This window comes from Otolemur garnettii, unplaced genomic scaffold (assembly GCF_000181295.1).
Source record: "Otolemur garnettii isolate 467f Iridium unplaced genomic scaffold, OtoGar3 scaffold00022, whole genome shotgun sequence".
NCBI classification, from domain to species: domain Eukaryota; kingdom Metazoa; phylum Chordata; class Mammalia; order Primates; family Galagidae; genus Otolemur; species Otolemur garnettii.
The window spans coordinates 21,359,781-21,384,607 of NW_003852417.1; the positions used below are offsets into that span (position 1 = coordinate 21,359,781).

At 38.0% G+C, this 24,827-nt stretch overlaps 1 protein-coding gene across 2 annotated transcripts in view; it reads left to right on the plus strand.

Annotated features, from left to right (window-relative positions):
- The window catches only part of LCLAT1 (lysocardiolipin acyltransferase 1), a 187,397-nt gene extending 163,108 nt beyond the window's left edge, over positions 1–24,289 (plus strand). For both annotated transcript variants that reach the window (XM_003787505.3, XM_023511889.1), the window contains one exon: positions 22,014–24,289. In XM_003787505.3, the coding sequence (XP_003787553.3) occupies positions 22,014–22,516 (503 nt within the window). In that variant the 3' untranslated portion in view covers positions 22,517–24,289. The remainder of the gene's footprint in view (positions 1–22,013) is intronic.
- Positions 24,290–24,827: the final 538 nt, after the last annotated feature.

Here is a 24,827-nt window from a genome sequence, read left to right on the forward strand (position 1 = left end):
TCTAACCTTCTTTGTAAAATCACTTAATCTCTCTGACCTCCAGTTTATGAAACTGAAAATGAGACATTCTGAACTGTCTCCCAGTATTAAATTCTTGACTCTAACCACCAGACCTTTTCTTGTTCTTTATTAGCTCTATACCCTTGAATAAATTACTCAAGCTAAGTCTCAAATCTCAAAACCCCCTTCATAGGGCTATTGTCAGTTTTGAGTAAAATAATATGAAAAAGTACCTTGCATATTATTTGTCATTTGGTGTATTTCTTTTTTCTTAGTCTTCATAACAGTGAAGAATCATTCCTGTAACAGATATTTGTGTGAAAGTATGTTCAAAACGATGTGGAGGATATAAAGCTGGGAAAGACCCTGAGGAGTATATAATCCATCCGAGAAGTAGGGTTCGCAGTAACACTTAACGTAAACAAGACAATGGGGAAGTGCTGTAAGAGAAGGCCATATAAAGACGTGGAATTTCCAGGAGGAGGACTGTGGATCATCAAATCCTAGAGTGCAAATGACTTTGGGAAAAAATAGTAGATTTATATGTAAGAAGTAAGGGGAGCTAAGAGGTCACAGCAAAGGCATTCTTATGTTTTACATATTTTAAAAATATTTAATATTCCTATATTCAAAATGAAGATTCAAATTTATTTTTCTCCAACACTATGTCCTAAACATTCCATAATTCTCCCTTGATTTGTGAAGTTATCTTGCATATTGTTGCCATGTATTCATGAGAATGGCTTTGAACTGTATTCTGTTAAGTTGGGTTTTGTCCTTTCTTTGAAACGAGGCATCTGATGTTTGCTTTTCCGTAACCATTTGATTTCCCTACAGTGTATTTTCCATATTGAAGACCCAGTTTCTTCTAAATCTCAAGGAACTAGTTCATTTATGTTATACCTTCTTGCTTGCAGAACTGTTAGCAGTGGTTCTCAACCTTCCTAACGCAGCGATGTATTTTCATTGTTACAAAGGGGTCACGACCCACAGGTTGAGAACCGGTGGTTTAGACATTTCAGCCCATAGTGATGTCCTCCTTTGAACACACTCATTTTCTAGTACACTCACTCACTTCTCTTAAAATTATGCATTATCTTTCATTCACTTCTTGTGTTATTGCTTCTCACTTACCTATATCTTGTGTTTCAGCTAGATTGTAAACTTCTAAAAGGCCGGGATGGCTTGTATGTCTTTGAACCTTCCATGGTAGCTATAGCTAGCAAAGGACCTATAATCATCATCATAACCATGATTTAGTGAGCAGTTAATAAACTCTTCCTCAGTACTTTTGGTTTGATGAATGCATGTTTTAACATAATTATAAGCAATACAGGCAGTGGCCAGCTTATGAAAGATAGAGGACAAATAATACAGTCAGCACACACAAATTAAACATGGCCTTACCTTCTTGCAGCAGGACTTTTTTCTTAGTCATTAGATGTTTTGCTACATCTGATTTTTTCCATATTAAAAAAAAGTTTTAGTTTACCAATTCTTTTTTCTTGCTCTTTTATTTTTAGTAATTGCATTTTATTTAGGTTTCTTTAATGAACAGTGTGAAAAGCAATGTGCTAAATAAATCATATGCAGGGCGATGCAATACATTATAATTAGAATTTCATTATCATTTAATTAGGCATTCCATTATTGAATTGGTGCCTCTGGCTTCTCCCGGTCTCTGTCTAATCCTGAAGCAAATTCTTTTTTTATGGACAAATATTAGCCTATAATAATTAGAGTATTCATCTAAGCTAAGGCTTTTCATTAAATCTCTTCCTGATTAAGATCACTCCCCAAATACAGATGAATTTAATTTACTATGATTTATCCACTTGTGTATTGGTTCTGGTGGAAATTGTTTTTAAGACCAGGACTGAGAATATTAAGATCTCTTAGATACTTAAGTTGTTGTGTGATAGTTATGTAAGCCTAAGTGTGATGTCACTCTGCTAATTTCAGGACTATCAAAAGTGCCGTTAATAGGTTGTCATTGACAATAATATACAGATTCTGTTTTATATTAAAATGTTGGAGCTTAGAGTTAGTACATTCTTTTCTTACTTGGGTTTGGAAATCAATTTTCGTTCTAACTAGTTGGTTTAACTCATTTAATATGTCTTTTCTTTTTTACCAGAAATTCAGTGTTTTGAGACAAGCAGATCATAGATAGATAATCTGATTTAAGGGCCTTCCCAGACATGAATATAACTTGTTTGGGGGAAGTTGGGTGTTTTAAACTTCTTGGACTTAAACAATATTACTTCCTCACACTTTCCCATCTTTCTGTTTTCTCCTGTTTTTCAATGTTGGGCGTGTAACAGATACCAAATACTGAGTTTAATTGGGGGGGGGGTCCTTTTATTCCTTTCACGATCATCTTTCTCCCAACATTCCTTCCTTCTCTTGTTCGTGTCTGGCCCCACCACCTACTCTTCTACTGTTAGCCTTTTTCCTCTGACCTTTTTGTCCACCATTGTTTGTTTTTCCTTCCTCCTTCCCCATTATAGGTATGTGAGAAAGTTTGTAGTGCTGTGTGTAAATGTAACTAACGTATATTCCAAGTTTTCTGTAACCAAAATATCCTGAAAATACCATGCTTTTGTGATATCAGAAAGCCCCTATGAGGCAAACGAATTAATTTAGCTCTGGTTATAGGAAGTCCCAGGGAGGGGTGAATATGTGTATAGACATGTACTTTCAGTGGCACATAAAAACTAGTGCCCTGAAAGGGGACATCCTGAGGTCCCACTTCCAGCTGTATCCTCTCAGTTTTCCAAGTTCTGAGAGTTGGATACTTCTCTGCCCTGCCACCTCATGCTCCTCTGCCCCGTGTGTGGTGTTCTATTTGGAAACAATGGTGTGTATGGTAGGAACCTGAGTCAATGCGATGAAGACTAAGAGAAGCTTTGAGAGAAAGAAGGTGCCTTGAAGCCAGGGCTGGATCTGAGGGATCAACAGATCAAGTCAGACTATAATTCTTAACAGTGTTGGGCATAGGGGGGCTGAAAGCAGCATAGCAAAGAAGGGGGACTTCATCTGGGTCAGTTGAGGGGGTTGCTGATAAACAGTAGCAAGGCACATGAACTAATAATAGGAGGAAGAGGATATATAACTGGTGAAATACTGTGGTCGTTTGCAAAAGGAACCCTCTGTGAAGATGATGAAGTAGAAAGGAGAGTGTCACAAGGTGGCATTTATTGTCTCCAGAGGGATGTCTGCACTGATGGAAATGCTACCTCTGATAGTGTTTTTCAAGCTAGTGGGACTCCCATGTGTCCTATAGATTCTAAAAACACAGTAGAAAATGAAAAGGCTTTCTATGAGGACGCAAGTGGTTCTTAGTCAAGGCCTAGTGTTGAGAATTGATGAGGAAACAAGTATTTCTACAGTAATACTTGCCGCTAATGAATAGGCTGCATTCCCGCATTTTTAATGAAGTTTCTTTTGTTAGAGAGAGATGATACAGAAAGCACAGGGGATTGCATCCCAGAGTTTCAGGAAAGAATTTATGTTTAAAAATAGCACTATATATTTAACATTATCAAATATGGCATAAACTAGAAAATGTGTATCTGAGGGCTTGAAGGGAGAGAGGGGCGTATCAAACTCACACAGGTCTTTAAACTGACAGTAGGCACCTGTACACACTAAGTAGGTCTCTGGCTTCCTGTCCTTGTGGTACCCTGTGGCTATCCTGATGTTGGTCTGTTGGCTCCCCTTACCTGCTGTGAACACCACACATATGTGACCTGATTCCTAGCAGATCATCTGAAACATTATTATCTCAGATTGCCTGACAGTTCATGAAGAACACCAGTACTTTACCAATAACATGGCAGTGATTGCACAGATAGAGAACGGCCCAGCTGTGGAGTGTGTGGAGTGTCGGAGCAGCTTAACAAAGCATGTCTGATGCTCACAGAGAGCAGAAGCATAAATTCCTGTCTGCCTTCTCTTCTGTGCTCTGGGGGGCCCATTAACCACAGCCACTCTCCAGCTATGGTCTCTCCTAGTGCATCTTTCTACCCCTGGCTATTGGAAGAGGCTCTGTTCTTAGGCTCTCTCCAAGCAGAAGTACCCCAGAGAGAAAAGCTCAGCCCAGTTTCTTCTTTTCCGCTTATTCATTTAATAAATATTTGAGTTCATTGAAAAAGCACTGGAAATATAATAGTAAATAAAATAGACAAACATTCTTAACCCTGTGGCACTTAAATTTTAACAGGGGAAACTAGAGAAAAAACGAATAAAACTTGTGATATATTGGATGACGATAAGGCTTATAGAAAAAAATAAGTCAAGGAAGAGGGAAGCCTATCATTTTCAATAGGGTGCCCCCCCTTCCCTTGAAAAGGTGAATTTGAGGGAAGAGCATGGTAGAAGGAACAGCAAAAGTGCTGAGATGGCAGTGTGCCTGGCACGTCCAGAGAAGAACATGGAACTCAGCATGGCTATGGCAGGGCACACATGTGAGCTGTAACAAAACATGAGTGCAGAAAGGTAACAGGTTGCCAGATACGGTGGGCTTTGGAGGCCATCATGAGGGTATCTGGTGTTCTATTTGGGTGAGATGGGCAGCCACTGGGAGGAGGGGTATAAAGAGATTGTAAAATTGTAACTAACATGAAAGAATTATTCTATAAGGGAATGGGTGGGCAAACAGAGAGACTAATTAGATATGTGTAATAATCGAAGGTGAGACAGGTGGTGATTGATATAAAACTGGTGAACTGGTAAAAAAATGACTAGATTCTGGATATATTTCAAGATAGATCCAGTAAGATTTTATTTATTTATTTTTGAGACAGAGTCTCACTATGTTGCCCTGAGAAGAGTGCCGTGGTATCACAGCTCACAGCAACCTTCAGCTCTTGGGCTTAAGCAATTCTCTTGCCTCAGCCTCCCAAGTAGCTGGGACTACAGGCACCTGCTACAACACCTGGCTATTTTTTGGTTGTAGGTGTCATTGTTTGGCAGGCCCAGGCTGGATTCCAACCCGCCAGCTCCTGTATATGTGACTGGCGGCCTTAGCTGCTGAGCTACAGCTCTGAGCCCCCAGTAAGATTTTCTGTTGGGTTCGATGTGGACTACAAGAAAGTGAGGAAACAAAGATGACTGCAGAGTCATTGGCCTGAATTGAAGGAAGGACAGTTTTGCCTATAACTGAGCAAAGACTATGGGAAGTACAGGTTTTTGAGAAAAGACCAGGAAGTTCAGTGTGGGCCATGTTAAGTTCAAGATACTTACTTGACATGCTAGAGGTGTGAAATTAATAGTCAAATATGTGAGTCTGGAAATGAGAGAGACATGCTAGAGATAGAAATTTTGGAGGTATCAAAGCATATTTGGTATTTAAAGCTGTGAGACTAAAAGATCACCTGGAGAATGAGTGAGGATGGAAAAAGAGTAAGATCCAAGCTTGAGCACTCCAGTATTAGAGATCAGAAAACCAGGCCATGCACAAAGGAGACTTTAAGGTAGCGGGTTTACAAGAGGGTATGATGTGGCCAGGAGGGGAAGGAGTTGCTAGATTTGTTTACATGAAGGTTATATGAATAACCTTGATGAGAACAACTTTGGTGAACTGGGGAGGGCAAAAGCTAATTAGCATGGGTTCAAGAGAGAAATGGGGGAGGAGTAAAAACAGTATAGACAGCTTAAGAAATTTAGCTGGGTAGGTGTGCAGAGAAGTGAGTGGAGGCTGGAAGGAGAGGCAGGTCAAGAGGGAGGCTGGGAGAAATTATGTTGATGGGTAAGACAAGAATAATTGGTTAGGGGGGAATTGCTGGATGTAGACTAGAGGAGTAAGATAGAGCACAGGAATAGAGGGGTTAGCCCTAAATATGAGCATGGACAGATCATCCAAATAAAGAGAAGAAAAAGTATGATAATAGGAGAGAAGGCGGTAAGAGCTTGTGTGCGTTTCTTATGATTTGTTCTCTCAGAGAAGTCGGATGGGAGTAGGGAGGGATGAGGAGGCAGTATCGGAGATGTGGGAGAAAAGCAAAGGTATGAGATGCTCAGATCCAGGCAGATGAGACACAGAATGCGCTAAGGAATTGTGTATAATTGCTGAGTGGTCAAAAATGTACCAAGGACTCCCACTAGTCTACATTCCCATCCAAAGAAATGACCTTGTCTAAAAGGCCTAAAGGAATTTCTGGGGGAATGGGGACACAGCACACCAAAAATCCTTCGGCTAGAGGGATTATGTAAATGTGTGAAGTGATAGGATATAAAACCCTAGGAACTGGGCATTCGTATTCATTTTGGCTTATTTGCATTATAGGTCTATGGTAAAGAATTTATCTGAGTAAAGCAAATTATGTACTGAGAAAAATACATTAAGTCTACTAAATCAGATTACTTTCTGGATATATATATATATATATATATTGGCTGGGGCCAGACTTTCTGGTTATATCTTAAGACTTGTTGAATGGGTAAGCCTTTTGAAATTAGAGTATAGTCAGTCAATTGATCATCTTGTATCAAGGACTGAAATGAGACCTTTTCCTGCTTTGGAAATGGAGAGGGCCCTAGAGAGAAGGAGAGTCGTGTCCTCACTGAGTTAGCCTTCTTCACAGTCTTACTCAGATTGGCCCCGGCTATAGTCACTGTGCATGAGTAATTTGAAGCAACTTAAAGTGATTTTGACACACAGTCACACTATGTGCACAAACATTGCTGTTGAATTGCTTTGGTATATGAAGGGATTGTTTTGCATTTTGGTTGGTGGTAGAGAATAGTTAGCAAAAGGTTACAGTGAAAATGTTAAAACAGTTCCCAAATGTGTTAAGAGTTTCTGTATCACAGTGTTAAGTAAAAGCAAAAATGTAGTCTTCAAATATGAACTAAATAGATGCTGCACTGTCAATTGTAGTATTTATAGGAGGCATAGAGGTGCCGAGGGGGTTGAGGGAGCAGTGTTGGCTTTGTTTGATAAAACTGAAGCCCTGCTACTATTGTGATACTCTAATAAATTAGAACTATCTGCTTCTAAAATATTGATTGCAAGACACATTGTCTCTCACGTTTCTTGTAATACTTTTATTCTTGTTACTTCTAATTGAATTATCTGTAACTGTTTTAGAAGTATGTTGATTCAACCTTTTTCCTTTCTAGATAGTAGCAGAAAGGCATAGTAGCTATTATTTGTGACCCTGAAAAAAATTAGGGTAGTAGAAATTTTAAAATGTCAGCTTGCACTTAGAGTAATTTCTTAATTAGGAAATTATATCGTTCATTAACTGGGAAGGGAAAACTGATGCAGAACTGTAATGTGAAGCTCGGGCATATGTGAATGCTTATGTGAACAAATAGGAGAACATTATGTTCCCAATAAAATGCTGATACCAAAAACATTCAAAATAGTACATGTGAATAAATTTTGGATTTCTTTCAAACTCTTACCTACTTTGTTTTCTAATATTCTGGTTTGATGAGAATCCCAACAGCTTTTCAGAAAGCTATTTTTAGATTATAGCACATATTACAAATTGGCAATATCACATCACTTTTAAGTTTGTTTTTTTTTATTGTTGTTTTTTAGGGCAAATATTTGACAGCTTGTAGAGTTAAAAGTTACTTGATGCAAAATGTAAATTTTTGAAGTGAACAATTAGATGTGTTTTGATTAATGTGTAGAGCCACATAGCTACCCTGACAATCAAAAATATAGAACATTTCTATCAACCCTTAAACCTTCTCCTGTGCCTCTGTGGTTAAACTCTGCCCCTGGGTCCCTAAATCCACTGAGCTGCTTTCTGTCACCATAGTTTGACTTTTCTGGAGTTTTATGTAAACAGAATTATATAGTATGCTGTATAGTCATATCTTTAGTTTCTTCCTTTTTATTGCTGAGTGGTATTCCACTATACGGAATGCACCTCAGTTTCTTTACCCATTCAGGCACTGATAGACATTTGAGCTGTTTCCAGTTTTAGGATATTAAGTATAATATTGCTATGAACATTTGCATGTAAGAATTTATATAGGCATATGTTTTCTTGCCTGTATACTTAGGAGTGTGGTTGCAAGGAAACTATCAACCCCTGGTTTTCCAAAGCAGCTATACTATCTTACATTCCTCTTAACACTGTTGGAGAGTTCCAGTTTTTCAGCATCCTCAGCAAAACATGATATTAGCAGCCTTTTTAAATTCTCGCTATTCTAAGAAGTGTATAGTAGCTTCTTATTATGGTTTTAGTTTGTGTTTCCCTAATAACAAAAGGTGTTAATTTAAGGATCTTTTCCGGGGCTTGTTTGCTTTTCATATAACTTCACTGCTGATGTGTTGATGTATTAATTCCAATCTTTTACCTATTTTAAAACATTGGATTGTGTTATTGAGTTATAAGAACTTCTCACATAAATATATATTATATATATTATTTATAACATATATGATTTTCAAATATTTTCTGCCAATCGGTGGCTTGCCTTTTCATTTCCATAATATTGTTTTATGAAGAGTCAAAGTATTTAATTTTGATGAAATACAATTCTTCCATTTTTCTTTTTTTGTTGTTTGTGTTCTCTGTGTCCCATCTAAGAAATCGTTACTTAGCTCAGGTCACAAAGACTTTCTGTCTTCTTCTAGAAATTGTAAAACTTTAGTTTTTATGTTTAGGCTTATGATCTATTTCAAATTAATTTTTGTATATAGGAAATAAGCATCAAAATTTGTTTTTTTCATGTAGATATCCAGTTGTTCTAGCACCATTTGTTGAAAAGACCATCTTTTCTCTGTTGCATTACCTCAGCGAATTTGTTGGAAATGATTTGGCCCTGTATGTGTGGGTCTGTGTCTGGGCTCAGCTCTGTCCCATTGATTTGTCTAGCCTTCCTCCAGCAACACATTGTCTTGATTACTGAAATTTATAGTGAGTCCTGAAATCAGCTAGAGGCAGGCCTCCAACTTTCTTTTTTTTTTTCAAAATTGTTTTATTATTCTAGTTCCTTTGCACATAGAACTAGTTTGTTAATTTATACAATGTAGCATACTAGAATTTTAGATTGGGATTGCTTTGAATCTATAAGTCAATTAGGGGAGAAATGGCATCTTACTGATACTGAGTCTTTCAGTCTGAGAACATGGTATATCTCTCTCTATGTAGGTCATTCATTTCTTTCAGCAATATTTCGTAGTTGCAGTCTTACTCATGTTTTGTTAAAATTATCAAGTGTTTCATAAATTGATGATACTATAAATGGTGTTCTTTAAAATTTCAGTGTTCAGTTATTCATTGCCAGTATATAGAAATAAATTAGTTTTTAATACTGAACTTGTATCTTGAGACCTTGTTAAATTAACTTACTAGTTCTAGTAGACATTTTTTAGACCCCTAAAGATTTTCTGCATTCTGTCATATTGTCCATGAATGAAGACAGTTTTACTTTTAACTCTGTATGTCTTTTTTTCTTCCTTGCCTTATTGAAGTGATTAGGACATCGAGCACCATGTGTCTGATAACAAGTGCTACCATATTAACATAGTATAGCTTTGTGTTATTTTTAGATTTGAGGACTTAAGAAAACCAGGATATTCCACCTAATAACTTGGGTAATTTTTCAAACATACCTTCCTACCTAATCCCTGGTTAAGCATCTCTGCCTTAATGGGTTGCTAGGAATAGGAAGAGATTGAGAAGCTCTGGTTTTAATCATACGTTAATATCTTTACACACTACTTTTATAAACACTAGAACTTAAAAACCCTCTATTAAGTATAGCCTCAGCTAAATGAGTACTGTTGTTGAAAAAATGGTAATATGAAACTTCTCCGTGTGGCTTTAAGACTCAGGCCACAGCTTTCTCTTTACTGCTCAGGCTCTAAACCACTGCTCATGCTTCCAGCTGTCCCCTGGCTTAGTAAAGCTCTGTTATGTATCTGTAGTCTTTCTCACTTTCACTCCTTCCTTCCAGCCCTGTTATTCCATTGATGGTCTCTTACAAATACAAAACATTACTAGATATTCTGGTACTAATAAAAAGGATACTTTATTAAGCATTTTTTTTTCTTTTTACTTTCTAGTTCCTTTCCTTGTATATAAAAGACTGGGATTGACTGAGAAATTGGGCTGAAGTAGAAGCCAGGGAGGCCACTCTTTTTAATCTAGCCCGGGCACATACATAACTCTGTCATTAGTAAAACAGACATGCCAAATGCAGCAGAAATGATTTTCAGTGCTAAACTTAGACACCACAAGGATCTTCAGGCAAAATTGCAGTTTCAATAGAGCTTGTCTTTGATGTCTTTTAATATTTTTTCTTCCCAATCACAGTCATTTTGTACCCTCTTGCTGCTTACAGTTAACCAAAATCAATCTCGCAAGATCACTCTCTTGTGTCCCCAAGTGAGAATGAACTCTTTTGAAAACCTTAATGAAATCTCCCACTATATGTGCATAACTTATGGCAGGTAACTTACTACTGAGTAACTCACTCTGTCATGTGAATTAGAGCAGAAAATTGTTTTCACCTTAAATAAATTTGAAAATAATTTTAGTAGGCAACATTCATCAATCACTGTAAGGATCATCTCAATTAATCCTCCTGGAGATTATGTATGTTTCCCAAGGTCATACATTAAGGAGTTAAATTAAGCAAAGAAACTGGATCTTATCTGACTCCAGAAGCCAGCCCTTAAACACAACTCTCCGCAGTCTTCTCTGCTTAGAGCCATCCCCACAATCCAGTATTTCCCCAACTATGGCCTTTCCAACCCATCATATCAAACCATAATCTTCTGGGATGTGTATTAAAATAAAGATTCCTTGATCCTGACTATATGATCTAAATGAGAGTCTTTGGAATTGAAGCCCAGAAATCTTCATTTCAGTTTCCTAGGTGAGTCTTAGGCCACTGGAGTATGAGAACCACTGCCATTGCCTCTCTTCCTCAATTGAAGAACCCATCTCTGCAGTTTGTAATAACTGCCCTAAAATGGCAGCTCCACACTTCCCATAGGAATCTGCAGTCCAGCTGTTCAGATTTACCAAATAAGAAGTCTCTGTTTAGTATAGCGCTGTCTGTAATAGTTGGATGATCTTACTCTTGAATCTCAAAATATATCACTTTATGACCCAAAGTTACAATAAAACTTGAGGAGACATTTTCTTCCCAAAACTCAAAACTGCAAAAAAAAGCAGTCCTTGACATTCAGTATTTCTTAATGAATATTGTAATAGTTTTCTAGGCTGCAATTAAATATTATCACAAACTTGGTAACTTACACCAGTAGAAAATTCATTTTCTCACAATTCTGAAACTAAGGTGCAGGCAAGGCCACAAACTCTCCCAGTGCTCTACGAGAGACTCTTTCCTCGCCTTTCCAGCTTCTGTGGGATTCCTGAGCTCATCACCATATAGCTGTACTCTTTGCCTCCATCTTCTATTTCTCTGTATCCTTTTTCTGTATCTTACAAAGACATCCCCATTACATTTAGAGCATACCTAATCCACTGTGATCTCATCTCAATCCTTAATTTCATCTGCAAGGACCCTAGTTCCAAATATGGTCACATTCTGAAGTGTGCGCATTTGGGGAGGATACCATTTGACCTACTAAAAGACTTAATTTCCTCCCCAGTATGTTGTTATCCTGCCAGCTTGAGTTTCAGGATCCGTAGTTACTCATCTGGATGTTGACTCTCCATATGTTTCTAACTAAATTTAAACAAAGTTCAGTTATTGTGTCCATGATTGTTTTTATGTTGCTATGGGCTGAATATTTATGTTCCTCCAAAATTTATATTGAGCCTAAATCCCCAGTGTGTTGTATTAGGAGGTGGGTCCTCGGAGGTAATTAGCTCATGAGAATAGAGCCTGTATGAGAAGAGACACAAGAGAGGTGGAATCGCTTTGCTCTCTGCCACATGAGGATAGAGAAGACAGCCATCTGCAAACCAGATAGCAGACCTCCTGCAGTTTTATCGAGAAAATCTTGTTTTAGTAAAATCCTCAGTCAGCTCCCTTAGCAGCCCAACTGGCTAAGACACACTCCAATTCATAGGGCCTGGATCCCTAAAAGGAAGCACTTTCTCCTCTATTCCCTGTCTCCTAATGAATACTGTGTTTGCAAAGAAGGAAACTGCCTTTTACTATTCGGTTTACCTTAGTAGTCCCCTAATCCTGTTTTCACTCCACCTGTTGCTCAAATGTGGCAATTATTTAGTAAACAGTTAGATTATCAGTCCTGCTTCTACTTTTCAGTAAAACTTGTTGGTTTACTAAAAAATAAATTCATCGGCAACAAACACCTTAAATACCCCCTTTTCCCCAACCATTGCTGCTTTGGGGAAGTTTTGCTTTGAGAAGTTTATTAACACTGAGGAATTTCTAGTTAGTGAAGTTTAGAAAATAATTAGAAGAGTCTTTCTTGCATTAGACAGTAATAAAATACTGGAAGAATTAATACAGGAAGAATATTGTTATGCAGTATTCCTTCCCTATATTAGCAATTGATTCTAGACTCCTCAGAAGGCAAAAAATAAAACAAGTTTTCTGCCTGGAAAAGCACACAGCAAGCTATAGGAATTGTAAGTCTCCAAGTGTAGATTGCCACCTCTATGGTATTTCAATCATTTAAAAAGGCTCAGAGTACTTAGGTTGGTTTCCAACTTGATGAGTGTTAATGTTTGTCTGTGAAATAAGGAAGGAAGAGATTGAAAGAAGGAAAAAAAAGCGGGAAAATGTAACCCATTTTGTCCAGAAGTATCAGAATGGTACATGGTATTGTTATCAGTATATCTACTCTGTTCTTTGAAACACCTTTCTGAACTACATAAAGTCCATTTTCTTTTTTATTTTCTTTTTTTTAACTCTGTTAATAAGAATAGAGCCCACTGTTCTTTTGCCATATTGGAAGAACCTGAGACTTTTGTCCTCAGTTGAGCCACCACATGACCTGGTTCTTTATTTCCTCAGCAGAAAAGAAGTAACAGTTTCATCATTATCCCTTCTGCAGCAGTGGTAGCCTTTGTACAGATGAAGAACTGGACATGTAGGAAATCTGACTTTGAGAGTTCACTGAAGTGTTGAGTATTTCTGTATTGACCCCTGTTCTTTACCACCACTACCACCTCTTCCTAGTTTATTGAGTAAGGTAAAGTACAAAGATGAAGGAAGAGAGTGAACCATGACTGTTTCTACTACCAAGTACAAAGGCAATGAAAATTATTCCCTGGATAATTTAATCCCCTGGATTATTTAATTTGGTCGCTTAGGAGAACAGGTGTAGTGAAGTGGGAAACAAAATCTTCAGAATAGTCTTAGTCCAGCTCAGAATTGCGTGTTTCTCCCACATGCCTTCATCAACCAGAGGGTCCTTGGGATTAATAAGCCTCTGCTTTAGAATGTACACAGCTGTGGTTGGATCATCTTGATTTATCTAGAAAATCTTGTTTCAGTAAAATCCTCAGTCAGGATAAGGCCAAGTTTACTGAATGGGAGTTTTGATTTATGAGTAATTAAAAACAAGGCAATTTGTTTGAAAACAGCCTGAGCAAGAGCGAGACCCTGTCTTCTCCAAAAATAGAAAAAATTAGCTGGGCATGATGGCATATGCTTGTAGTCCCAGCTACTTGAGAAGCTAAGGCAAGAGGACTGTTTGAGCCCAGGTGTTAGAGGTTGCAGTGATCTATGATGATGCCACTATGGCCCAAGTAACAGAGTGAGACCTTGTCCTTGCCACCCGCCTCCTGCCCCCTCTCCCCCAAAAAGAAACCAAGGCAACTTAACTCTTGATTCATTTGAGGGCTAGGCCTGGAGGTGTGGCATAAGCTGAAGACAATTGGCAGTTGTCTTAAAACAAGTATGGCTCTCAGTGCAAAGCCCAGGGCCAAGAAAAAGACAAAACTGTCATCTGTAACCAGAGACATTCACCTTCTACTCTCTACTGTCTACTCCCCTGCCACCTCATTAATACCCTGTCCTCAGCCAAATTTACTTTCCTTCTCAGTGGAGAAAAGAATGAAATTGCAGAGAATTCTGCAAAATCACGTATACAGTAAGGATGATAGGGAGAGTAGTAACATTAGACTTTGGTTTGGGACGTAATTTTATAGGTTTAAGTTATATTGTTATTACCATATACCTTCTAGACTTACAAGATTGTAATTTAGACAGTCTGCCATAGTTTCTATAACTGCCACAAAGTGGGTGGTAGGGCCTAGCTCCTGCTTAGTGGACCCATCAATTAAGCTTTGCCCAGAAGTGGATTACTTTCATTAAAAAATGAAAATATAGTGCAAGTTTAAAGAAACTTGAATGAATAAAAACAGTGTCTTTCATTTGTACAAAGTTGACTTTTTCACGATTAGTAAGTATAATAGACTACCTTTACAAACAGGCTGATAAACATCTTTTTCCCTAGCCCTCCAAGGAAAGCATTATTTCCATTTTGCAGATGAGGAGCCTGAGGCCCAGAGAGATTAGGTAATTTGGCTTGCAGTCACTAAGCTTGGGTACGAAACCAGGTCAGTCTAACTCTGTAATGCCTGTTCTTAACATGCAGTTTTCTTAATGAGATTAACAGGACTTAACTATTTTTATTCATCAAATTCATCATTCTACAAAGTCGAGAGCCTAGTGGAAAGGCTTTAGGGTGAGATGAAACTGACTGCTAACTTAACTGTAATCTTCAGCAGTGACTTCACTGCTCTGGGGCTCAGTTTCTGCAATTGTAAAAGAGTGACAGTATCTCAGGGGTTGTTACTATATTTAAAAGTGGCCATGTGCACAGATAAACCAGTGCACAGTGTACCCCCATGTTCACCAGCGTACCCTAAATGACTGCAGCTGTCTCTGGCACAGTAAATGCTCTACTGTAGAAGATAACTTGTTGAATGGATAATGCCTAGAAACATCTTTGGCACACAGTACATGGTAATGTCAAGTGTATCTTTGTCTTAAGTCCTAATATAAGCGCAAAGACTATAATAATGTGCTTTCTCTCATTTCATTTTTTTCAAAAACCAGCAAATTAGTAAATTAATGTATTTGCTAATACTTACAATCTTTGAATCTGCTATTGATTTGTGTGCAGGGGGTTTGGCAACATCTAAACAAATTTATTGAGTCCAATGGAAAGATAAAGTACACTTTGTTACTGCTCTTGTTTTCACATTGAGTTTCTTCTCAAAGAATAATAAAAGCAATAAATCTTTTAAAGAAAAAGCTAATCTCCACATCATCAATAACACAATCCACAGATGCACAAGGCTTAAGTAGCGGTTATGCTTAACTTCATGGGACCTGGGAATGAAAACAGTTTGGAACTAGTACACTTGGCTATTGCCCTTCATAGCACATCATGTTGTTTTACTCATTGCTGTTCATTTTTCTTTGTAATTCATATACTAAAATCCCTGGAATTAAGGAAAGACATGTCACATGAGTGGGACTATAGATTGAGCTGCCTGTAATTAGCACCTGTGTCCTTTATCCCTCTTACACAGCAAAAGCATCACAGTTTGCATTTCTACTAAAAATAGGCTAAATTTAATATTTGACATGATTTCTTAATTAAATGCAAATTTTAGCAAGCAAATCTTTAGTATTATATATTACATATTTATATTACATATATATGAACATAAATAATCTATAACTTGTATGTATATAGTATACAAACCTATGCAGTTTTATCACATGTAGATTCATGTGCTTATAAGCCTTTAAACTCTTCTGGATTTATGAATTTTGTTACCTTTATTATCTGTAATCTTAAAATTTTATGTGCTTTTTTCTTAATGAGATTAACAGGGCTTAAGTATTTTATTCATGAAATAACTGACTTTTACATTTGTGCCGGCACTATTTTTGGTTTTATTAACAAAAGACTACTTTTTGTCTTTGGTAATTTTCTCTTCCGTTTTCTTTTGGATTCTTTTTCTCTCAAATTGCCAAAATGAGTTGTTTCTCTTCTCACTTTTTCTCTTTAATAACAAAGCATGTAAGATTATAAATTTTCTTTTGAATACAGCTTTCACTCTATTTCATAGATTCTCTTTTTTCCTTTTAAAATAATTCACAACTTTCCTTTTGATTTTATCATTCATCTAAGGATTATAAAAAATTGTTTTTAAAAGGGACATTGTATTTTATTACATGTTTCTATTTTTATGGGAGTTTGATGTGAGAATGTGGATTGTAAAATCTCCATTTTTACAAAATGTGTTGAAATTTTCTTGCCACCCAGTAAATAATTGCATTTTTATAAATGTCCATGGATACTAACCCCCTTATGGGCCTATATTTTGAGGATCCATATAAATCTATTAAGTCAGACTTACCAGTAGTTATTTATCCTTTAATTAAGTTTTCAATAGATTTAAGGGATACTAGTGGTTTTTTTGTAACATGGATGAGTTATATAGCTGTGCGCTAAGGATTTTTATTGTACATAGTACCCAGTCAATGATTTTTGATCCCTCACTGACTTTCTGAGTCTCCAAAGTCCATTATACTATCCCGCATGACCATGTATACCCTCCGTTTAGCTCCTGAGTGGAGCTAAATTCATTCACTTAGTAAGTACATGGGGCATTTGTGTTTCCATTCCTGACATACTTCATTAATGATCTGTTAGTGCACTGCTGTTGTTAAGTTCTGGAACATATCAATGTTTTATTTTAAACTTGTTTTAAAGACCCAGAGAACCAGTGTTCATTGGAAGGGAGCTATTTACCATTTGTACAAAACACAAAAAGCTCATTAGGATTTAAGATAGAAATATGAAAATATGTCTCTGAAACTGTAAAGAACCAAATCCAGGTTGCATAAGCAAGATTGTTCAGACTGATATCATTGTTAGTTTCACCTTTTCAGGTGCAGGTTAATTTTTAAGCCCAAGATCAGGGGTCCTCAAACTTTTTAAACAGGGAGCCAGTTCACTGTCCCTCAGACCATTGGAGGGCCGGACTGCGGGCCCCAGGTTGCGTTGGCAGCTAAGCAGGACAGGCAGCAGCTGGCAAAAACACCTGGCGGGCCAGATAAATGTCCTAGGTGGGCCACATGTGGCCTGCAGGCCATAGTTTAAGGACACCCGCCCAAGATCATTCTTACTTAGAAAAAGATTGATACTACGTTTGATGTAGCTCCCCCCAAAAATAATAAAGAGATGGCAAGTAGCCAGTGATCTGAGAGCACAGATCATCAGCTTCTCATTATAATTCTGAATGCTGTGGAAGGATTTAATGTCTCTGCTTAGCTTAAGCTGTCTAAGGAATGAGTTCCTAGGGCTGGAGAGGAATGTGCACCAGGAGATAAGTTAGGCTCACCCCCAGAGCAGAGTTTGTCCTCTGAACAGCTTTGCTTCTGTACCTGTAGGAGATGAGTAAACCCAGTTCTAGAGCCCTGCAGCAGGCTTGGGATCTCCTGGAGGATGAGGAAATCTAGAGAAAGAAGGCAGGCAGAGGGGTAGCAACCTAGTCTAAACCTAAAGTCACTTCAAGTGCTGAAGGTGATTATTTCCCCTATAGGAATGTTAATGAAAATACTAAAAGAATCCAGGACATGCTGCATGCATGCCAGGCCCTTCTCCAAGCACCTTACAGCCCTTGTCTTATACAACCTTATGAGGGTAGCAGCTGATTTCTTCGTTTACAGACAAAGCTCATAGTAAACCTGCCAAGGTCATAGAGCTAATAAGAGGCAGGACCAGGAACCAAGTCCAAATTATGCTGAAGCAAAAATCAATAATGCTTCTTAGAAGAAACAATGATATCTCCTCTAACAAAGAAAATGGTACTATTTGAGCTTTAAAACCAATTGGTTTTAAGTGGTTCATGAATAGCTTTTCATTTTGAAGCTGAAAGATGTTTTATTTATTGGTATTTTTAGTCTAAGTGTATCAGAATCAGTTCATTCAAGACTGTATGCCAACTGGTGCCAATTTGTCAAGCTTATTACTGGCCATGAACTGTTACATGTCATTGTCAAAATAGCACAATGAATGATTGCTTAGTTACTAAATCCAACTTTTATCCTTGGAGTGATTTTTTTTAATTTGAAAAAACAGTATATGAAATCAGCAACCTCAGCACTTTCTTTTAACACAAATGCAGCTTACATACTCAGCTATTTTATCTAAAAACTTCCTAGTTAGATTTATGGATTTAGATTGGGCAAATATGAAATAGATTTATGGTTTAATTTTTTGTTTCTTTGGGGTTTTTTGGTAGTTTTTGCCAGGGCCGGGTTTGAACCTGCCACCTCCCGTTTATGGGGCCGGCGCCCTACTTCTTTGAGCCACAGGTGCCACCCCGATGTATGTTTTAATTTTTTAAGGCAAGTGTTAAAATCTATTCTAAAATAGATTATGTTTGTATATTCTGTATATATATATTTGATTATGGGATGAGGAAAGAAAAGAAAAATTTCAGTTATGAGCTCTGTTAAAGATCACTGGGTTAAAAAAAAAACTTAAATTTGTGTTATTCTGACATTTAACTATATAATTAAATCTGATGCTTTAGTGGGCATAGGCAAACCATGATTTCTTCACTCTAACATTCATTTAGAAGCCACAGAAGCTTCTTTCAGTTCTTTTGTTTTAAATGTGCAAATATATAAGGTGTAAGGGTCTGGCTCTCCCCCGTTCATGCAGGACAGGGCTCTTCTAATAACCATGGGCTCAACTTGATGTGCTCAGAGACACTCCCTTCTGGGCATTACTATCTACAAGTGAGTGTGGTTGTTCTAACAGAGTGCTAGCTTTATAAAATAATATTAAATATGAAACTTTCTGATAGATATCGTATCTCAAATAGAACAAACCCAATTTCTATGCCCTATGTAGCAGATAGCAAGTGGATAAATAGCAACAGGATTTGTAATTTAAGCTATCTAAAAAACAATGAGATCTTATAAAAATGGCTTTTATTTATGGCAGTCATCTTAATTTGCATATTTAAAAGTCTGTTATACCGAAAGTTTTTTTTGTGGTCAGGGCCGGGGTTTGAACCCACCACCTCTGGTGTATGGGGCTGGCGCTCTACTCCTTTGAGCCACAGGCGCCTCCCTATACTGAAAGATTTAAAGGCAGTTTAAATCCTTTGCAATTGCAGGTACTATTTTTTCCTTAATATGTATTACATTATTTTACCCCTGTTATAAAAGCACATCTCAGCATTTGACTGTCCATTTCGTTTTTGTCACTTTCATGTGGATCACCCTCACCAGCCGTGCTTAACCTGTCCCTGGAGGAGGAAGCTTACTTGTCTCTGAGTGCTGGCTCTCTGGGCGAGGGGCCAAGAGCTCTTGATAGAGTGAGATGAGAAGTTCTACCTGCATAGAATTTGGCTCTCATACTCAGGCAGTACAGAGTTAAATGTGGCCTTGTGCTACCTGGAGACCCTTATTTACCTACTACACATTAAGGTTTAAAATTATCAAGACAGTCGAATGTTTCTCTAAGTATAAAAGTGTTTCTCTGTTTCCTCCTCTCTTGCTTTGGAGTTAACACATTTCTGAGTCTCTGTGTTGCTTAAGGAAAATAAAAAGAATGCTATGACCAAGTCCGAGCTGTCTCTCTCCAGCCCAGTTCCCTTCTTCACTTTGTATTTATAATTTCTAATATTACTATTACAAAAGATAGTATTTTAATTATGGTGAGTTATATCCTTCCAAATTCTAGATTTCAAACACTCCATTTGTAAGAGATTTACAGAATGTTGCCTTTTTTATAAGGTGAATCCCTTCCACCCTGAGATTGTTATAGTTCTTTCAAAACCAAGAATTCATAGAACCCATATTGAAAAAAATACCCTGGACCAAGCCAGTCCATTAACTGAATTATAGAAGTTGTAGATATTAACATTTAAGAACTTACTATGTGCCCAGTACTGTGCAAAGAGCTCATTGTACATTAGTTCACTAAATTGTTAATACAACCCAATGTAGAAAGTATAATATCTTACATATTTTTAGCCAAGAAGGTAGTAGGCCATAAAAATATTGGTCAAATACATATTTTTGGAGCCTCTTCAGTTCAGGGCATTGTGCTAGGTTATAAGGCTGTATAAGAGCCCAAGGAGGCTGGGCTCAGTGGCTCATGCCTGTAATCCCAGCACTCTGGTAGGCCAAGGCAAGTGAACCTGAGCTCACAGGTTCAAGACCAGCCTGAGCCAGAGTGAGACCCTGTCTCTAAAAATAGCTGGGCATTGTGGTGGGCACCTGTAGTCCCAGCTACTCAGGAGTCTGAGGCAAGAGAATCACTTCAGCCCAAAAGTTGGATGTTGCTGTGAGCTATGACACTACTGCACTCTACTGAGGGCAAGAAAGTGAGACTCTGTCTCAAATAATTAAATAGGCCAAGGGTCCTGGTCCTTAAGATATTTGAACTTTTAGTAGTAGTACACAATGGCAGGTAAGTGCCCAGATGAGCACATCAGTGGGGGTGCTTTAAGCATTCACTGTGGGCAAAACCACGCCAGGTACTTGAAAGCTCTTCTTAGAACCCTTGACACTTGAGCACTTGAGCTAGACATTGAAGGGAGTTGAGATAAAATAGTCCACCAAAAAAGGCTGTATATTTGAAGCAGAGGGAATACTTTTGGCAATTTAGGGAAAAAATAACTTGAATGTGTTGAGTAGAAAGGTTAAATTCAGGGCCCAGATGAATACTGCTGTGGACAGTGGTATAGAGGGTGTCTAAGAGCAATTCTTCCCCCACAGATACAGGGCTGCTATCAGTGGACCATAGGCACTAAAGTTAGGAAGTTTAGAGCCTAACATGTTAACATTATGATCCAGCAATAATGAAAAGTTAACATATATTGAACATTTACTCTGTATCTTATTTTATGCATTTTTACATGTATTATTTCAGTCAATCTTTACAACAACCCTCTGAGGTAATTTACAGACACAGGAAGACAGAGATTGGTAAGACAGAGAGCCAGAGTCTGCGCTCAGGCAGTCTGCTCCCACAGCCCTCCATGCTCTGCCCTGCAGTGCGTCTAGAATTCTTAGGACAACTTCTGCCAGCGGTGCCACCATTGTCTCAAAACTTGCTACTTGTACAGAAGATTATAATCTCAGAGACACGTGTCTGGGAGACAGCAAGGGCAGGTCAATTTCTTATCACTACTACTAAGAAACTTTTCTTAACAGTTTGGCATTTTCTTAACATTCAAGACTATTTGCTCATTAAGCATCAGGAACCACTTTGAATTCTAAAGTGAGATAGCATAAGGGCCTGTCCCACGTGCCTCCAGGCCACTGTTAGTGTCCCCATCCCCCCTGTGCTCTTTGCTGGAACATTCCCTCAGCTACCACCCTACCTCCCACCCTCCTTTATTAACCCCTTCTGTTTCTCCAAAGGGGCTATTTAGGGCATTGTGCATGTCTCTTTCCCCTTAACATCTTGAATGAGGTTAAGGACCATGTTTTACATGACTCTCCAGCATCTTGCATATGACTGCTAAAAACACTTAACCTTCGAGTTAAATTGCTAAGGAGGTAGTATACCAGGTCAGGGCCTCACTTGCAGTTCAAGTTGATAGGTTAAAAAAAAATCATGAAATTTTCATGTGTTTCTGACCACTGAAGCAGATTCTGAATTTTTCTTTCCAGTAGCTATCATAGTAACATTGAGTTAAAAGTGAGAAGATTTGTATTTTATTTGAAGAGAGGGGTATATTAATAGGAGGTATCAAAGATGTGAATTCTGTTAGCATTAAAGGGGCTAGTCCAGTATCCTTTAATTCCCATTTCAAATGTAACTTAACCATTTAGTTGTAGAATGTCAGATTACTGTTCCTGTGAATGAAGATAATTTCTTTCTAAAGGTCTTGTAATTAGCAAGCAGGAAATAAAACTAAAAATGACTAGTAAATATTGACCCAAGTGTCCAGGAGCACCAGTATTTATAGCCCTTGTTTGTTCACCATGGTTCACTCTGTCCTGGTTTTTCAGTGCTTTTAGTTCTATCTTACAGTGTGAGTCAGCATTACCACCCAAACTGATCATCACTCAATCTGTATTTTTATCTTTCCCAAACCTAGGTAAGAACCTTGATGCTGTCCATGACATCACTGTAGCATATCCCCACAACATTCCTCAGTCAGAGAAGCACCTTCTCCAGGGAGACTTTCCCATGGAAATCCACTTTCACGTCCACCGATATCCTATAGACACCCTCCCAGCATCTAAGGAGGACCTTCAGCTCTGGTGCCACAAGCGATGGGAAGAGAAAGAAGAGAGGCTGCGTTCCTTCTATCAAGGGGAGAAGAATTTTTACTTTACTGGCCAGAGTGTGATTCCACCTTGCAAGTCTGAGCTCAGGGTCTTTGTGGTCAAATTGCTGTCTATACTGTATTGGACCCTGTTCAGCCCTGCAATGTGCCTACTCATATATTTGTACAGTCTGGTTCGATGGTATTTTATAATCACCATTGTGATCTTTGTGCTACAGGAAAGAATATTTGGTGGACTGGAAATTCTAGAACTTGCATGTTACCGTTTCTTACACAAACAGCCACATTTAAATGCAAAGAAAGATAATTAAGATTATAATGTTCACAATGTAAAAATTTAGGGAACATTTTGGAAATGTTCTAAGCCTTTGTAAACTGAGATGCATTTTTGCATGACTATGTCAGATATTTCTTACTACCATCATTATTTGTTAAAGATATTTTGCACTTAATTTTGTGGGAAAAATATTGCTACAATTTTTTTTTAATCTCTGAATGTAATTTCAATACTGTGTATGTAGCAGGGAAGGATAACTTGGGCCAGATTATTAAACAATCATCAGGCTGTCATGAGACAAGGAACGCACAAGTTTTTCTCAAAGGCCCACTTCTGTTTTCTAACAGACTCCTTAGACCACAGCAGATACAGAACTCATTCGGGAGCACTGGCCCAGACCACGTGCTGTTACTTGACTGCCCAGGTCACCTTATCGAGGTGAGCACTGTTCCTCCAGGTACCCGGGCAGGTGGCGCCCAGGCTCCCTCCCTTGGCACACTCCTTCCTATGCCAATCAGACCCATATCATCCTTCCTTAAAATCAGAAATTGGAACTCCCTTGTTCTTCAGCTGATCAAACATTTTGATAGGAAATCCTTCATTATTCATAGAATTTTAGGCTGACCAAGATGTCAGAAGGCCACCGTGCCCTTTTATCTTGTGAAAGATAAGACCTGGACATGTCTAAGGGAGCAACCCCAGGCTCTCCACTTTGAAACCGTGATTTGAATTTTAAAAGATAAGAATTGATACAGTTCAAATTCTGCACTCATACTCAGTCTTGCATGCTCAGTGATGGCTTTCTTACAACTTGATGGCAGGTTTAGCTTTTTCTGCATTAAAAATAACAGTGGCATAATGTGAAGTCACTACTTTTTTTAAAGAACGGTTAGAAGAACATTCTGTTATTGCAGTCAGAAACTCTTTGAAACATTTTTTTACAGCCTACCAAAAAAAGAAGGTTGTGTTTTCTACATGCCATTAAAACAACAAAAATGCTTGCAGACAGGGCAGCCGTGGTTTGTCCTAAATTATTCAACCCTGTAGCCTTGACAGATTTTACTCTTAAAACCAAGATGAAAATGCAAAAATAAATCCTTTTTAATGATAGCAATGGATCTTTTTAATCATAGATTTCCTCTTTTCTATAATAATATTTAAACCCACTTCGACCAGTTGCCTAAATACTCCTGTCATTTGCAGTCAGTGGAAAGTCCAGCACACCAATACCACCAATCTCCTCCTGAAGCAAAAGAAACGTGTCACTTTAGTTGCCCCCTACTGGAGCCTTGCACTCCTTTTTTTGTCCTGTAATAGTGATGCCAGTCAGAGTGCAGAAGATGCGAGGCCATTACAAGTCCTTAGCTGTCAGCAGATCTGCCAGGTTTGCTTCTGCATCGAACCAGCCTCAAAAGCTACTTACTGCACGATGTTCTCTTCAGCCCGAATGCTTTCTCTTTAATTACATCTCATTTTTGCTTGACAGTGACCTACCCAATAATTGAGTCATGCATTGCCATGAAAGGTAAACACATCGTGAGCTGAACTTTCCGAGCAGATTCTTTGAGAAAGCTCTGGTTGAAGCCGAACACTGTTGACACATCATTTTTATTGGAAGAGCATTAACTGGTGGCTCTGCTGAAACTCACCACCCCATGTTTAACTGGTCCCCCAAAGCTGTTTCCAATCCTCCTGGAGCTACTGATTAGTATTGTGCACATCTGCTCCAAACCTCGCTGTTTAACTGCATGGTTTGGTTTTCATTTAGTTGGGAGCGTTTTTGTTTTTTTGGCATAAACCAAAAAAAGCCAACTTTTTTTTTTTTCTGCCCTCCATAAGGGTTCTAATTTGTTTTTTTAAAGACTTGCTTTGGTTATATTTGGAAACAAATAGTTTAACAATCAGGATTGCATTTGTCGTGGATAAAAGAAAAGTTATGCTTTTTACCCCATAATTGTTGGTGACAGAGCTCATCTGCCCTCCCCACACATCTGCCTGGCTCATCATCCAAGATACAACTCCCATTAAGTACATGTCCTCTTTCACTTTCTTTAAGAGGCACAATCTCTTTTTCTTTTTAAAAATTTTTCTTCTAATCATAAAAAACATGTTTAAGGTAAAATACAAACTTTCTATTACCTACCCCAAATTCATACAGACATTGTACTTGCTTGCAGAAGTAGAAATAGTAATTCCCAAAGTGCCTTTTGCATTTTTTTTTTTTGCAACAAGGCTTTTTAAAAATTGGTAATTATTTGTGTTTTCCTACACATTTAACTGTGTTAAAGCCTTTTTCTTCTTTTATGTAAAAGATTTAAAAGACCTATACAGGTAATGATTGGAAC